This window comes from Prunus mume, linkage group LG6 (assembly GCF_029339155.1).
Source record: "Prunus mume cultivar Tortuosa linkage group LG6, ASM2933915v1, whole genome shotgun sequence".
NCBI classification, from domain to species: Eukaryota; Viridiplantae; Streptophyta; class Magnoliopsida; order Rosales; family Rosaceae; genus Prunus; species Prunus mume.
Window position 1 is genome coordinate 6,957,145 of NC_142703.1, and position 15,436 is coordinate 6,972,580.

Below are 15,436 nucleotides of genomic sequence, written 5' to 3' on the forward strand. Positions count from 1 at the left end.
ATAGAAACATGAACCAACGAAAAACCAAACCAATTCAATAACACATATCACATGCTCATGAGATGTTAGATAGATCAAAGGCAAGGAGTGTCCAATTTTATTGGAAAAAGTATGAGAATTCAAATTAGAGATTGAGGGTTCTAATAGACACAAAAGCTCTGCAAAAACATGAACCAGAAAAATCAACCAATTCAATAACACTTATGCATCTAAGCTAGATAAGGTTAGGACACAGATCAAATGCAAGGAAGTGTGCTATTTGATTGGAAAATGTATGAGAATTCAAATTAGAGATTGAGGGTTCCAATGGGCACAAAAGCTCCGCAAAAAACATAAAAACTAAGCGATTTAACAATTGTTCCATGAGCTAGGGTTGGCCAGATCTAAGGCAAGGAGTGTCTAATTTGATGGGAAAAAGTTTGAAAATTCAAATTATAGATTGAGAATTCTAATAGACACAAAAGCTCTGCAAAAATATGAACGAAAAAATGCGAACCAATTCAACAACACATGTCATGTCTGTTGTGTGAGTTAAGGTTGGCTATATCAAAGGTAATGAGTGTCCAATTTGATGGAAAAAGTATGAGATTTCAAATTCGAGATTGAGGATTCTAATGGACACAAAAGCTCTGCAAAAACATGAACCAAAAAATCCGAACCAATTCAACAACACTGTGTCTGTTCCGTGAGTTAAGGTTGGCTAGATCAAAGGCAAGGAAGTGTCCAATTTGATTGGAAAAAGTATGAGAATTCAAATTTGAGATTGTGGGTTCTAATAGACACGGAAACTCCGTGAAAACATGAACCAAAAAAACTGAACCATTTCAACAACACACAGTCCTTCAGTGTAGGGTGGTTGGACATATCAAATGCAAGGAGTGTCCAATTTGATTGGAAAATGTATGAGAGTTCAAATTAGAGATTGAGGGTTCCAATGGACACAAAAGCTCTGCAAAAACAAGAACAAAAAAAACTAAACCGATTCAACAACACCTTTCTGTTCCATGAGCTAGGGTTGGCTAGATCAAAGGCAAGGAGTGTCCAATTTGATAGGAAAAAGTATGAAAATTCAAATTATAGATTGAGGATTCTAATTGACATAAAAGCTCTGCAAAAACATGAACCAAAAAATCCGAACCAATTCAACAACAAATGTCTATTTCCGTGAGTTAGGGTTGGCTAGATCAAAGGCAATGAGTGTCCAATTTGACCGGAAAAAGTATGAGATTTCAAAATCGAGATTGAGGATTCTAATGGACACAAAAGCACTGCAAAAACATCAATCAAAAAAAACAGAACCGATCAACAACACACATGTGTGTGGTAGGGTTGACTAGATCAAAGGCAAGGAGTGTCCAATTTGATTGGAAAACGTATGAGAATTCAAATTAGAGATTGAGGGTTCTAATGGACAAAAAAGCTCGGCAGAAACATGAACCGAAAAAATGAACCAATTCAACAACACAAGTCACCGTGAGCTAGGGTTGGACAGATCAAACGAAAGGAGAGTCCAATTTGATTGGAAAAAGTATGAGAATTCAAATTAGAGATTGAGGGTTCTAACTACAAAAGCTCTGTAGAAACATGAACCGAAAAAAAAAGAACCAATTCAACTACACATGTCTTGTGAGCTAGGGTTGGATCAAAGGCAAGGACTGTCAATTTGATTGGAAAAACTATGAGAATTCAAATTAGAGATTGGGGTTCTAATGAACACAAAGCTCTAAACGTGAACCAAAGAAACTGAACTAATTCAACAACACATGTCCGTGAGCTAGGGTTGGGCAGGTCAAAGGCAAGGAGTGTCCAATTTCATTGGAAAAAAGTATGAGAATTCAAATTAGAGATTGAGGGTTCCAATGGACACAAAAGCTCTGGCAAAAAAAACTAAACCGATTCAACAACACCTTTCTGTTCCATGAGCTATGTTTGGCTAGATCAAAGGTAAGGAGTGTCCAATTTGATTGGAAAAAGTATGAAAATTCAAATTAGAGATTGAGGATTCTAATGGACACAAAAGCTCTGCAAAAACATAAACCAAAAAATTCAAACCAATTCAACAACACTTGTCTATTCTGTGAGCTAGGGTTGGCCAGACCAAGGGCAAGGAGTGTCCAATTTGATTGGAAAAAGTATGAGAATTCAAATTATGGATTGCGGATTCTAATGGAAACAAAAGGTCTGCAAAAACATCAATCAAAAAAACTGAACCGATTCAACAACACCTATCTCTTCCGTGTGCTAGGGTTGTCTAGATCAAAGGCAAGGAATGTCCAACTTGATTGGAAAAAGTATGAGAATTCAAATTAGAAATTGAGGATTCTAATGGACACAAAAGCTCTGCAAAAACATGAACAAAAAAATCCTAACCAATTCAACAACACATGTCTGTTCCGTGATTTAAGGTTGGCTAGATCAAAGGTAATGAGTGTCCAATTTGACTGGAAAAAGTATGAGATTTCAAATTCGATATTGAGGATTCTAATGGACACAAAATCTCTACAAAAACATGAATCTAAAAAACCGAACCAACTCAACAATACCTGTCTGTTCCGTGAGTTAGGGTTCGCTAGATCAAAGGCAAGGAGTGTCCAACTTGATTGGAAAAAGTATGAGAATTCAATTTAGGGATTGAGGATTCTAATGGACACAAAAACTCTGCAAAAACTTGAACCAAAAAATCCGAACCAATTCAACACATGTATGTTCTGTGAGTTAGGGTTGGCTAGATCAAAGACAATGAGTGTCCAATTTGATTGGAAAAAGTATGAGATTTCAAATTCGAGATTGAGGATTCTAATTGACACAAAAGCTCTGCAAAAACATGAACCTAAAAATCCAAACCAATTCAACAACACCTGTCTTTCCGTGAGTTAGGGTTGGCTAGATCAAAGGCAAGGAGTGTCCAATTTGACTGGAAAAAGTACGACAATTCAAATTAGAGATTGAGGATTCTAATGGACACAAAAGATCTGCAAAAACATCAATCAAAAAAGCTTGACCTATTCAACAACTGTCTGTTCCGTGTGCTAGGGTTGGCTAGATAAAAGGCAAGGAGTCTCCAATTTGATTGGAAAAAGTATGAGAATTCAAATTAGAGATTAAGGGTTCTAATAGACTCAAAAGCTCTGCAGAACCATGAATCAAAAAAACTGAACCGATTCAACAACACATGTCATTCCTTGAGCGAGGTTGGACAGATTAAATGCAAGGAGTGTCCAATTTGATTGGAAAATGTATGAGAATTCAAATTAGAGATTGAGGGTTCCAATGGACACAACAGCTCTGCAAAAACATGAACAAAAAAAACTAAACCGATTCAACAATACCTTTCTGTTCCATGAGCTAGGGTTAGCTAGATCAAAGGCAAGAAGTGTCCAATTTGATTGGAAAAAGTATGAGAATTCAAATTAGAGATTGAGGATTCTAATGGACACAAAAGTTCTGCAAAACAAGAACAAAAAAATCCAAACCAATTCAACAACATCTGTCTGTTCCTTTAGGTAGGGTTGGCCAGACCAAATGCAAGGAGTGTCCAATTTGATTGGAAAAAAGTATGAGAATTCAAATTAGAGATTGTGGATTCTAATGGACACAAAAGCTCTGCAAAAATATGAACCTAAAAAACCAAACCAATTCAACAACACATGTCTGTTCCGAGAGTTCGGGTTGGCTAGATCAAAGGCAAGGAGTGTCCAATTTGATTGGAAAAAGTATGAGAATTCAAATTAGAGATTGAGGGTTCTAATAGACACAAAAGCTCTACAGAAACATGAACCAAAAAAACTGAACCAATTCAACAACATCTATCTGTTCCGTGAGCTAGGGTTGGACAGATCAAATGCAAGGAGTGTCCAATTTGATTGGAAAACGTATGAGAATTCAAATTAGAGATTGAGGGTTCCAATAGACACAAAAGCGTTGCAAAAACATGGGCAAAAAAAACTAAACCGATTCAACAATACCTTTCTGTTCCATGAGCTAGGGTTAGCTAGATCAAAGGCAAGGAGTGTCCAATTTGATGGGAAAAAGTATGAGAATTCAAATTATAGATTGAGGATTCTAATTGACATAAAAGTTCTGCAGAAACATGAACCAAAAAATTCGAACCAAATCAACAACATATGTCTGTTCCGTGAGTTAGAGTCGGCTAGATCAAAGGCAATGAGTGTCCAATTTGACTGGAAAAAGTATGAGATTTCAAATTCGAGATTGAGGATTCTAATGGACACAAAAGCTCTGCAAAAACAAGAATCTAAACCGAACCAATTCAACAACACCTGTCTGTTCTGTGAGTTAGGGTTCGCTAGATCAAAGGCAATGAGTGTCCAATTTGACTGGAAAAATTATGAAAATTCAAATTATAGATTGAGGATTCCAATGGACATAAAAGCTCTGCAAAAACATGAACCAAAAAATTCGAACCAATTCAACAACACATGTCTGTTCCGTGAGTTAAGGTTGGCTGGATCAAAGGTAATGAGTGTCCAATTTGACTGGAAAAAGTATGAGATTTAAAATTCGAGATTGAGGATTCTAATGGACACAAAAGCTCTGCAAAACCTTAACCAAAAAATCCAAACCAATTCAACAACGGATGTCCGTTCCGTGAGCTAGGGTTGGCCGGACCAAAGGCAAGGAGTGTCCAATTTGATCTGAAAAAGTATGAGAATTCAAATTAGAGATTGCGGATTCTAATGGACACAAAAGCTCTGCAAAAACATGAACCAAAAATAAACCAATTCAACAACACATGTCTGTTCCATGAGCTAAGGTTGGCTAGATCAAAGGCAAGGAGTGTCTAATTTTATTGGAAAAACTATGAGAATTCAAATTAGATATTGAGGATTGCAATGGACACAAAAGATCTGCAAAACCAAGAACGAAAAAAACTGAACCGATTCAACTATACTTGTCTGTACTGTGAGCTAGGGTTGGCCGAATTAAAGCTAGAAGTATTCACTTTGATTGGAAAAAGAATGAGAATTCAAACGAGAAATTGAGGATTCTAATGGACACAAAAGCTTTGTAAAAACAACAACCAAAGAAACTGAACCGATTCAACAACACTGTCTGTCCATGAGCCAGGGTTGGCTAGATCAAAGGCAAGGAGTGTCAAATTAAATATTGAGGATTCAATCGTCACAAAAGATCCGAAACCACATGAAACAAAAATACTGAACCAATTCAACAACAACTGTTTGTGCCGTGAGCTAAGGTTGGCTGAATAAAAGGGTAAAAGTGACCTATTTGATTGGGAAAAGTATGAGAATTCAAATTAGAGATTAAGGATTCGAATCGTCACAAAAGATCTTCAACAACATGAAACAAAAAAACGGAACCAATTCAACAAAACCTGTCTGTGCTGTGAGATAGAGTTGGTGAATAAAAGGCTAAAGTGACCAATTTGATTGGGAAAAGTATGAAATTCAAATTAGAGATTGCGGATTCAATCGTCACAAAAGATCCGCTACAACATGAAACAAAAATACTTGAACCAATTCCACAACACCTGTCAGTGCCGTGAGCTAAGGTTGGATGAATAAAAGGCTAGAAGTGACCAATTTGATTGGGAAAAGTATGAGAATTCAAATTAGAGATTAAGGATTCAAATCGTCACAAAAGATCTGCTACAACAGAAACAAAAAAACTGAACCAATTCAACAACACCTGTCTGTGCCGCGAGCTAGGGTTGGCTGAATAAAAGGCTAGAAGTTACCAATTTGATTGGGAAAAGTATGAGAATTAAAATTAGAGATTGAGTATTCGTATCGTCACAAAAGATCTGCTACAACATGAAACAAAAATATCTGAACCAATTCAACAACAATCTGTCGTGTGAGCTAAGGTTGGTGAATAAAAGGGTAGAAGTGACCAATTTGATTGGGAAAAGTATGAGAATTCAAATTAGAGATTAAGGATTCGAATCGTCACAAAAGATCTGCTACAACATGAAACAAAAATCAACCAATTCAACAAAACCTGTATGTGCTGTAAGATAAGGTTGGCTGAATAAAAGGCTAGAAGTGACCAATTTGGTTGGGAAAAGTATGAGAATTCAAATTTGAGATTGAGGATTCGAATCGTCCGAAAAGATTTGCTACAACTCAAACAAAAATACTGAATCAATTCAACAACACCTATCTGTGCCGTGAGCTAGGGTTGGCTGAATAAAAGGGTATAAGTGACCAATTTGATTGGGAAAAGTATGAGAATTCAAATTAGAAATTAAGGATTCGAATCGTCATAAAAGATCTGCTACAATATGAAACAAAAAAATTGTCCTTAATTTTTCCAAAAATTTGTTAAGAGGCTAAATTGACAATATGCGAATAATTCAAGGGAAAAAACCTCAGAAAACCTTAATCTAATATACAATGCATAGCACAGAAACTAGCCCTAACAACATGAATGAGTACGCAAACTCTGAGGAGCTTCCTTTCTATCCCTTGGCATGATCAGAGACCATCACTGCAATATTATCATATCACATCACAAGGCAACTGCCTTTTATTTTATTTACAAAGAAAATGACACTATAGCGTGGTCCGTCTATATAACCATACTATAGACACACCAGAATATCGTTAGTCATGCATGTCAAGTTGCCAACCAAACAATAAGACTCGAGGACAACAATTTATACTTCCCCGCGACACTGGGAATATCCGAATATGGATGGATTTTCGTACCATGTTTTTATGAGCGTTCAGTTCAGTTGCCTTACTGTTTCCATGGTATACAGTTGCCTTTTTGTTCTACGGTCAGTGCTCCTGTTTGGTTTTGTTGCCTGTTTAAGAAGCTCGATGGTTTGCACTTTAACTCTCTGTTCAATGATATTTACGTATTCATTATAAAAACTAAAATTAAAAATTAAAAAAGGTTATTAATGGGGCTCTATAACTAAGAAGTTGAATATCAGCACTCTACTTTACTCTCATTTGCCGACTACATTTCAATTACCATGGAACAGGATTTAGAGTTAAAAAAACATTCTCTGCAAATTAGTTGTCAGCAATGTTCGAATCCACTGGAATGAGTTACAATGTCTACATCACAACCAATTAGCAAGATAAACCCTAAACATCTAAGATCATAACCAACTAGCAAGCTAATGGTGCGTGTGCTGTCGTGTCAAGTTTCTCCATTTGTCTTTCAAATCCACCTAGATCATGAAAAACAACATTTTAAAATTACAGAATAAAATTTAAGCTAAGAGCCATTGAAAAAAATTACACAACTTGGTACCTGTGTCCTCTCTCCAAAGATGTCCCGATTGCTGGTCAAGATCAACTTCCAACGGCCCACTCCATATTGCTCAACACCAGCCCTCAAAGTGTCCTCTTCCAAAGAGGACCACTTCTTTCCTTTCCTTCTCCTAGCAAGTCTATCATTGTCCTCATTCGATGGGGAAATAGCATTCTTGTTAGGCAGGTCTTCAACTACTGAGTCATCCCACTGCAAATACAAACAAAATTTAGGCAATCATAGTAGAACAATAAAAGACATGAACATAAATACCTCAAAACATTCACTTAAGCTAGGTTATAATCACAAGATATTAAGTCAAAGATTCTTTGATCATCTTAAATACACATCTCCTAGCTAGTGGTTTTATAATTGCATACATGTTTTAGCAAGTATATTTCTCCATGCACCATGATGATCATGATCATTAAGTACTATAAATGACAGCAACATAAACGCCGCCCACCCGATATCCAAAGTCAACCAGAAACTATTGCAAATTCTGTAATTTATCACAAACCTGATCATCACCAGAAATCTGTACATCAATCAGTGACTTGAGATCCTTCACCTCCTTTTCAGGCTCAAGGTTGCTTTCTTTGAGGCGCTGGGTTTCTTCTGCCACCTACAAGAAATGATTAACTCTTACTTCCAAGTCAACCAAAAAAAAACTCTTACTTCCTAGAGAAACGATCAATTGCAAAATGGGTATAAAAAACAAAAAACAAAAAACAAAATGATATTACCAAAGCAATGTGTGTATGCATGTGTTTCAAATTCAAAGGGCGAAAGCAATATATAGCCGGGCCCAATGTTAAAAGCATATTACAAGTTACAAGAGAATAACCAAAATAACCAAAGGGCCGAAGCATCATATGACATTACACTACAAAGTTACAACAACAACAAAAGAAGAAGAAAAAAAGACAAAACACATTTACATTGACAAAACTAAAATCGATCCGTTTCAATGAAAAGCAATAATATATTTTCGAATAGAACAACAAAAGACATGAACATAAATACCACAAAATATTCACTTAAGCTAGGTTATAATCACAAGACATTAACGCACACCCAATATCCAAATTAAACCAGAAACTATTGCGAATTCTGTAATTTATCACAAACCTGGTCATCCGCCAACCTCTCTACCTCAATCAGTGACTTGAGATACTTCAGCTCCGTTTCAAGCTCAAGGTTGCTTTCTCTGAGGCGCTGGATTTCTTGTGCCACCTACAAGAAATGACCAACTCTTAATTCCACGTTGACCAAAAAAAAAAAAAAACTCTTGCTTCCAAGAGAAACGACAAACTGCAGGGTATAAAAAACAAAAACAAAATGATATTAACAAAGCAATGCGCATATGCATGCGTTTCAAATTCAAGGACCGAAAGCTATATATAGCCCAATGTTAAATACAGATTACAAGCTACAAGAGAATAACCAAAGGACCGAAGCATCATATTACATTACACTACAAAGTTGCAACAACAACAACAACAAAACAAAAAAGACAAGACACATTTACAGTGACAAACGGAAAATCGATCAGTTTTAGTGAAAAGAAATAATATATTTTCTAATAGAACAATAAAAGACATGAACATAAATACCTCAAAACATTCACTTAAGCTATGTTATAATCACAAGATATTAAGTCAAAGATTCTTTGATCATCTTAAATACATGTCTTCTACTCCTAGTGTTTGAAGCAACCTACTTGATACGTTCTTTTTTTATATTTTTCTTTTATGTTTCCTTCTTTTTGCATTTCGGAAATTGGCAAAAGCAATATAGTTTTGACGTGTAGCTTTAGAAAAATATGTGCTTAATTATAAATTCCTTTTCTTTGGCAGGATAAACAAATTATAAATTCCTGTCCTTTAACAAATTCAAGTTAATCACAAGATATTAAGTCAAAGATTCTTTGATTATCTTAAATACACATCTCCTAGCTAGTGATTTTATAATTGCATACATAATATAGCAAGTATAAATCTCCGCACTCCATGATGATCATGATCAGTAAGTACTATCAATGAAAGCAACATAAACGCACACCCAATATCCAAATTCAACCAGAAACTATTGAAAATTTTGTAATTTATCACAAACCTGATCATCATCCAACCTCTGTACCTCAATCTGTGACTTGTGATCCTTCAGCTCCTTTTCAAGCTCAAGGTTGCTTTCTCTGAGGTGCTGGATTTCATGTTCTGCCACCTACAAAAAATGACTTACTCTTACTTCCAAGTCAACCAAGAAAAACTTACTTCCAAGAGAAACTACCAATTGCAAAAAGGGTATAGAAAAAACAAAATTATATTAACAGAACAATGCGCATATGCATGCGTTTCAAATTCAAAGGGCGAAAGTGATATATAGCCCAATGTTCGAAACATATTACAAGTTACAAGAAAATAACCATAATAAGCAAAAGACCGAAGCATCATATTACATTACACTACAGAGTTACAACAACAACAAAAGATGAGACACATTTACAGTGACAAAACAAAAATCGATCAGTTTCAGTGAAAAGAAATAATATATTTTCTAAAATAAGTTATTACACATCAATTGGGAAAAAAAAAAAACCTAATTTTCATATTCCTAAACTAAAATGTTGAAACAATCTTATCATTAAGTCAGAATAAAAAGTTGTGTACAAGAAGGGAAAAAAATAAAAATTGAGCTAACGAAGGTCACACATGTTGGCTCTTAGCTGGAGAGAGAAGAAGACAATCTTCTTCTTTTTTGTCTTTTCTTTTATCTTGGGGAATAAAACCGGAGCTAGGCTATTTTATGCTTTTTTTAAAGAAGGTTGGGCAGGGCTATATAGGTTGGGGAAGTTTTCCAAACATTTGGGTCGGGCTTCAGCCCTACCTAGACAAGGCTGGGCCTGTGCCTGCTCCTAGCTAGGAATGACAAAAATCCCCGCTAGGGTTGATCCCCGACCCTAACGGGGGGAGATTTCGGGGCCAAATGGGTATCGTGGTACGGAGATCCCGAACTTGAAAAATCTCCGACGGGTATGGGGAGGGGATGGTATTGGATTCCCCATCCCCGAACCTGACCCGAAAATATATATGTTTATATTTAAATAAATAAATATATAATTATAATATTTATGTTTAACCCTAAGTTAACCTCCATCTCCTAATTCTTCCTAATCTTTTCTAGAATTTCATATCGATGTGATTTTGAATAGTTGAGTTGAACTTTATAGTTAATTTGGATGTGTCGAATGATAATTTAATATGAAACTTAATGTTAAAATGTATGATAAATATTTTTTATGCAAAAAAAATCGGGGATTCGGAGCAGGTGTTGGGAATAGTCCCCAATGGGAGAGGGGCGGGATTCCCAAACCTATTAAGCGGGGATGGAGTGCGAGGGGCGGGGGCGGGGATGGTATTGTCATACCCGACCCGTTGCCATCCCTACTCCTAGCTAGTGGTTATATAATTGCATACATATTATAGCAAGCATATATCTCCACGCACCATCATGATCATGATCAGAGCTAGGAGCGGGCACGGTCCGATTTGGTCCGATTCTCACTCAAAACCAAAATCAGTACTGTTCATTCAGTCCAATTTTCATAAAAATGTACTAACTAAACAGAACCAACCCGCACCGGTTTAAATCCTGTTTGGTTTCAATTTTCCTAGTTTGGACCGGCTCTAAGCCCAATTGATAAATTTTTCCATTTTCAATTTTTAGAGCTTCAAGCCGAACTGAATTTTTTCACATTTTGGGCTCTAAACCCGGGCCGGTTTAAACAATTGAATGTGTAATGTAGAAAATCGACGAATCCTACAAGTAAAACCAGATCTGAACCTTCTCAAAGATACCAAAAATAAATAATCTGTATAACAAAAATGAGAATCTAAAGAACACTAAAAGACCAAAACAGATCCAATCGAAAAGAATAAGAAACAGAAAGAGAAATCAGACAGAGAGAGGAGAGGAGAGGAAGAAGAGAAGAAGAAAAAATCTCGGCTAGGATTTTCTTCAGGAGAGAGAGAGAAGAGAAGAAAGAGAGAATAAATGAGAGAGAGAAAGCACCTAGCTAGAGTGAGAGAAAAGAGAGAAGAAAAAGGAAAAAAGAAATAGAGAGAAGCTTTTCAGTCTTGGGATAAGAAAAGTACTTTTCCTTTTGGAGTGGGCTTGGATTTGGGATTGAGGTATAATTGATAGGTTTAGGCCAATTGTTTGGGCTTGAAGCTGGGAATGGAAGGTTTAGGTAGAATAAGGCCCACTGCATATATTAATTATATTCGAGCCGGCCCGGTTTTTGAAGGCATGGAATTGGAACCGGAACCAGCCAGAACCGGATCGGTTTGGTTTGTTGACCGGTTGTTGACTTTTTCGTCAACTCGGTTTTCCGGTTTGCCGGTTTGAATAACCACCCCTACTAGAAACTACTGAAAATTCTGTAATTTATCACAAACCTGATCATTAGCCAATCTCAATCATTGACTTGAGATCCTTCAAAACATGGATTCCAGCTTCATGAAAGGGGTTTGCATCTTCTTCAAGTCATCCTTAAGACCACCTTCCGGTATGTCTTAAGGGTTTGCAGTTGCGTTCCGAAATGTCCATATAGGCATCAGGCATCCACGTGTTCCTGTCATTGGAGGGCTTGCACCGCTCTCAACAAATCTTCAATCATTTGCCACATCTCAACCATCTCTTTTTGTTGGGCTTGGTTTCCTCATCCACGACCTCTAGCACGTCCAACCATGGTGTGGAGCAAGGATTAACCTATGCTCTGGTACCAATTTGATGCAGGGCAGCGGCTATAAGCTGCTGTCAGTGACCCAAGCATTCCCAAAATACAGAAAATAGAAGGATAAAGCAATATAATAGAAATTGGAACGAAAATAATTGAGTTCTAGGGCAAAAATCCCAAAAGAAACTTCTATATACTAAAGTCTGGAATTATATTTATACTAGATTACATCAGCCAAACATTCCTGTTCCTGGTTTATTAAGAAAACCTAATTAAAAAGGGAAATTAAAAACTAAAACAGGAAAATAATCCAAATTCTAATAAGAATAGGAAAGCAATTAACAAAATAATTTATTAATGTAATATAACTAAAATTATTTGCTGATGAGCCCACTTAGATTAGGAAAGTCTAATAGATGCTCATGCATCATTGAATTACCTCGAGTTTTTCTTTATACCCCTTCAAAACAAAGCTTGGAGAAAGCCTTCTCTTTGATGGTTCATTATTAAACCTAAATGCATAATACAGAAACTGTAACAGCTTGTACCCAAAAAAAAAATTACAAAAATTATATATAATGAGTTTCTTTTGGGTTGGGGATGGAGGATTTTACTTGATCTCCATATACGGTGTGGCTTGTTTTAGCAGGCAAGACGTATTGTGATAATCTTCTCCGCCTGCTTTCACTGTTAAGATCTGCACAATTAACAAATAAAGTAGTGAGATGATTTTAAAGACAGCAGAACTACAAGGTGGTGATAAGACAACATACCAACGCCATCCTTTTCTTGCCTTCCATGTAATCTCTCAGGTACTTGGTCAACTGTCCAAAGACAAAAAACACACTAGTAAATCCTAAGCTACTGCATTGAAGTTATCGAAAGACTAGAGCCAAACAAAGGACAAGTGACAAGAGTAAATCAGTAAATGAAAACAATACCAAAGAGTCCTGGAAGTGCTTCTCCAATGGCTTCATTGGATTCTTCTGATGCTCCAATAAAGACTAAAACAAAAAAAGAAATGGATAAGACCACGGACACACACACATATATAGAGAGCGAGGAAAACAATAAGGGCCTTATAAGTTGCCAAGAATAAGCAAGTAAAATGGTAAACTAATTATGATCAAGGGCAGATGAAGAGTGAGGTCGAAAAAACCAACTTAAGGCTACATACTCTCAAGCACAAGCAAAAGACCATTGATGTTTTGTTGATGAAGTTACTTTCAAGCAATCTTACTCCCTGCAAATTAAAAGAAAAAAACTAAGCCATAAACAAAATAATTATTCAAAATCAAGACTATACATTGACTTGTGCAAAAAATTTAATCTGTACACAAAATGTCAAAACCAATTCAAGCATTTCACTATCAATTTCAAAAACTGCTTATGTTGCCATCTAAAGATAAATAGAATGAGGAGAAACGGAAATAGAAAAAATGTGGTATCATTTATTCTAATGGGTTCCTTTAGTTCAATACAACCCTTCATTAAGTAAAGCATCCTAAAATAGCAATAGTATAAATCTGACAAAATGGTGATAACGATTATAAAGTGTGTGTATATATATATATATATATATCATGCCTTGTGGGATGCAGTGAACAACCAAAATTGAACAAATTTCAACGTTAACCACAGCTAGTTCAGTGAGAATAATTCAGTCACATGAGTGAAACCTGATTCCCAGTTCCTTTTTCTCTTTCAGCCCCAGCAAGATCAACAATAATAAGAACACCATCATTTGCTTGATCATTAACCTCTCCATTAGACTTGTCATCAACAATACGGAGGTTAATAACACATTGCGACCGGCTACAACCATATAGAGAAAAAATTGTCATAATACTTATTGAATGTAAGAACCATGCAGAAAAAATAGCCGAAATATAGAATATTTGGAGCTCATCAATAACATGGAAAGTCGAATTAATGTAAAGAATTTTATAAGTTGAAGAGGTTACACACACCTTGATTGGCTATTAGCATTTGTTGGACTAGTAGCACGCCTGAGTAGTGCCTGAGAAATTACAAACTCTCCATGTCTCCAATCAGAAATTACGACCTGTTTACAAAATTACAGTAGGTGCTAGTTATTTTTAATATCCAACCACATAATTCAAACAACTCAAAGGTAGTACTCAACCTACCTCATGTAGGCCTTTAAGTGTTGATCGATGCATCGTTAAATCAACTCCATTGGGGGATAAATCAAATACCCTCTCCTCCTTGCCTCCCTCACATCTTATTTCAAAGATTGATATGAACAATGACCTGAGAAGAATGAAGATATCATATAAAATAAAGGGGTTGTCAGATTCAAGTCCAAAAGGTTTGGCTGGTATTAGGTCTAATCTGCATTCTTTTGTTTGTTGATCCACATCCATTGACATATATTACTCGTTTTCTATGCCCAACTTAAAAAAAGGAAACAAATTGAAACATCTCAATTTTATGCATTTTTTCTCCTAATTCAAATTTTATCATATCAACAAGAAAATAAATTATTCAATTTAAGTCCAAAACATTCTGTTTCTCAAATCCTAAATTAATTACAAAACATCTTGCCAACTGGACTGATTGGGTTAATAAAAAGCGATCTCATATTTCTAACAGATTTAAACTAACATGATTCTATATTGCAAGGAAAAATCAAGTGCCTAATTAAGTAAAATTGACATACTTATCAAATTTTTCTATTTTTTTTTATACGTGTTTCATAGAATAAATTGAGTAAAATTGGATTATGTAATAGCTTAGTGATACCCTAATTATACCTCGTAGAATCAGAAGTCTCCTTGAAAATCTGCTGAAGTGCAAGCGGCACCATACCGGACTGGCTGTTGCAACCAAAAATCGTATGAGTCTTTCCAGAGCCACTAGGCCCGAATGCAGCAAGCATCCCACTTTTGCCCCTCAAAAAATCCTCCACCAGTGGCCTCATCATCTTCTCATACACCTCCTCCTATCAACAATAACACAAATTAGACAAAAATAGGTAGATATAATAGCAAGAAAAAAGAAATGCAACCGAAAATGAAAAGAGAGAACTGAAGTCACCTGAGAGGAATCAGGGGAGAAGACTTGTGAAAAGCCGTCATATACCTCTGTCTTGGTGCGGCCCCGTTCCAAGGCCAGTGGTGGTGATAGCGTCACCGACCGGGAAGTTTTAACCCTTAGGCACATCTTCTGAAACCAAGGTTCAAACGCCGACTTCCTTCGGAATCTCGGGTTCCGATCTCCCCTGACGCCACTCTGCAGAAGTGGCCGAATCCTCAGAAACAGTCCGAGATTCTCGGATTTAGCCATGTCCGATGTTTCTTCCGTTGCTGGGTCCATCTGCGCGCCGTTTGGTATTGCGTTTTTGGGCCGTCTAGGGTGTTTACTTTGATGACACAGAAGAGAGAATCAGAGAGAGATGAAGAAGAAAGATCGAGAGTTTTTGTA

The 15,436-nt window shown here is 36.3% G+C and overlaps 1 protein-coding gene across 4 annotated transcripts; it reads right to left on the reverse strand.

The window, feature by feature from the left end:
* Positions 1-6,975: 6,975 nt before the first annotated feature.
* LOC103334058 (kinesin-like protein KIN-6) lies at positions 6,976-15,436 on the reverse strand. Of its 4 annotated transcripts, none has more exons than XM_089055373.1 (15): positions 15,095-15,436; positions 14,767-14,954; positions 14,140-14,263; positions 13,960-14,054; positions 13,669-13,804; positions 13,151-13,232; positions 12,931-12,992; positions 12,763-12,813; positions 12,604-12,686; positions 12,429-12,501; positions 9,367-9,474; positions 8,380-8,484; positions 7,769-7,873; positions 7,249-7,458; positions 6,976-7,165 (listed from the first exon to the last, which is right to left on the reverse strand). In XM_089055373.1, the coding sequence occupies exons 1-15, from the start codon at positions 15,326-15,328 to the stop codon at positions 7,112-7,114; spliced, it is 1,710 nt and encodes a 569-aa protein (XP_088911499.1). In that variant the 5' UTR covers positions 15,329-15,436; the 3' UTR covers positions 6,976-7,111. The 4 variants fall into 4 exon arrangements, with proteins under 4 accessions (XP_088911499.1, XP_088911500.1, XP_008235205.1 ...); XM_089055374.1 differs by having other exon boundaries at positions 13,960-14,009; positions 15,050-15,436; XM_008236983.2 differs by having other exon boundaries at positions 12,931-12,993; positions 13,167-13,232; positions 15,050-15,436.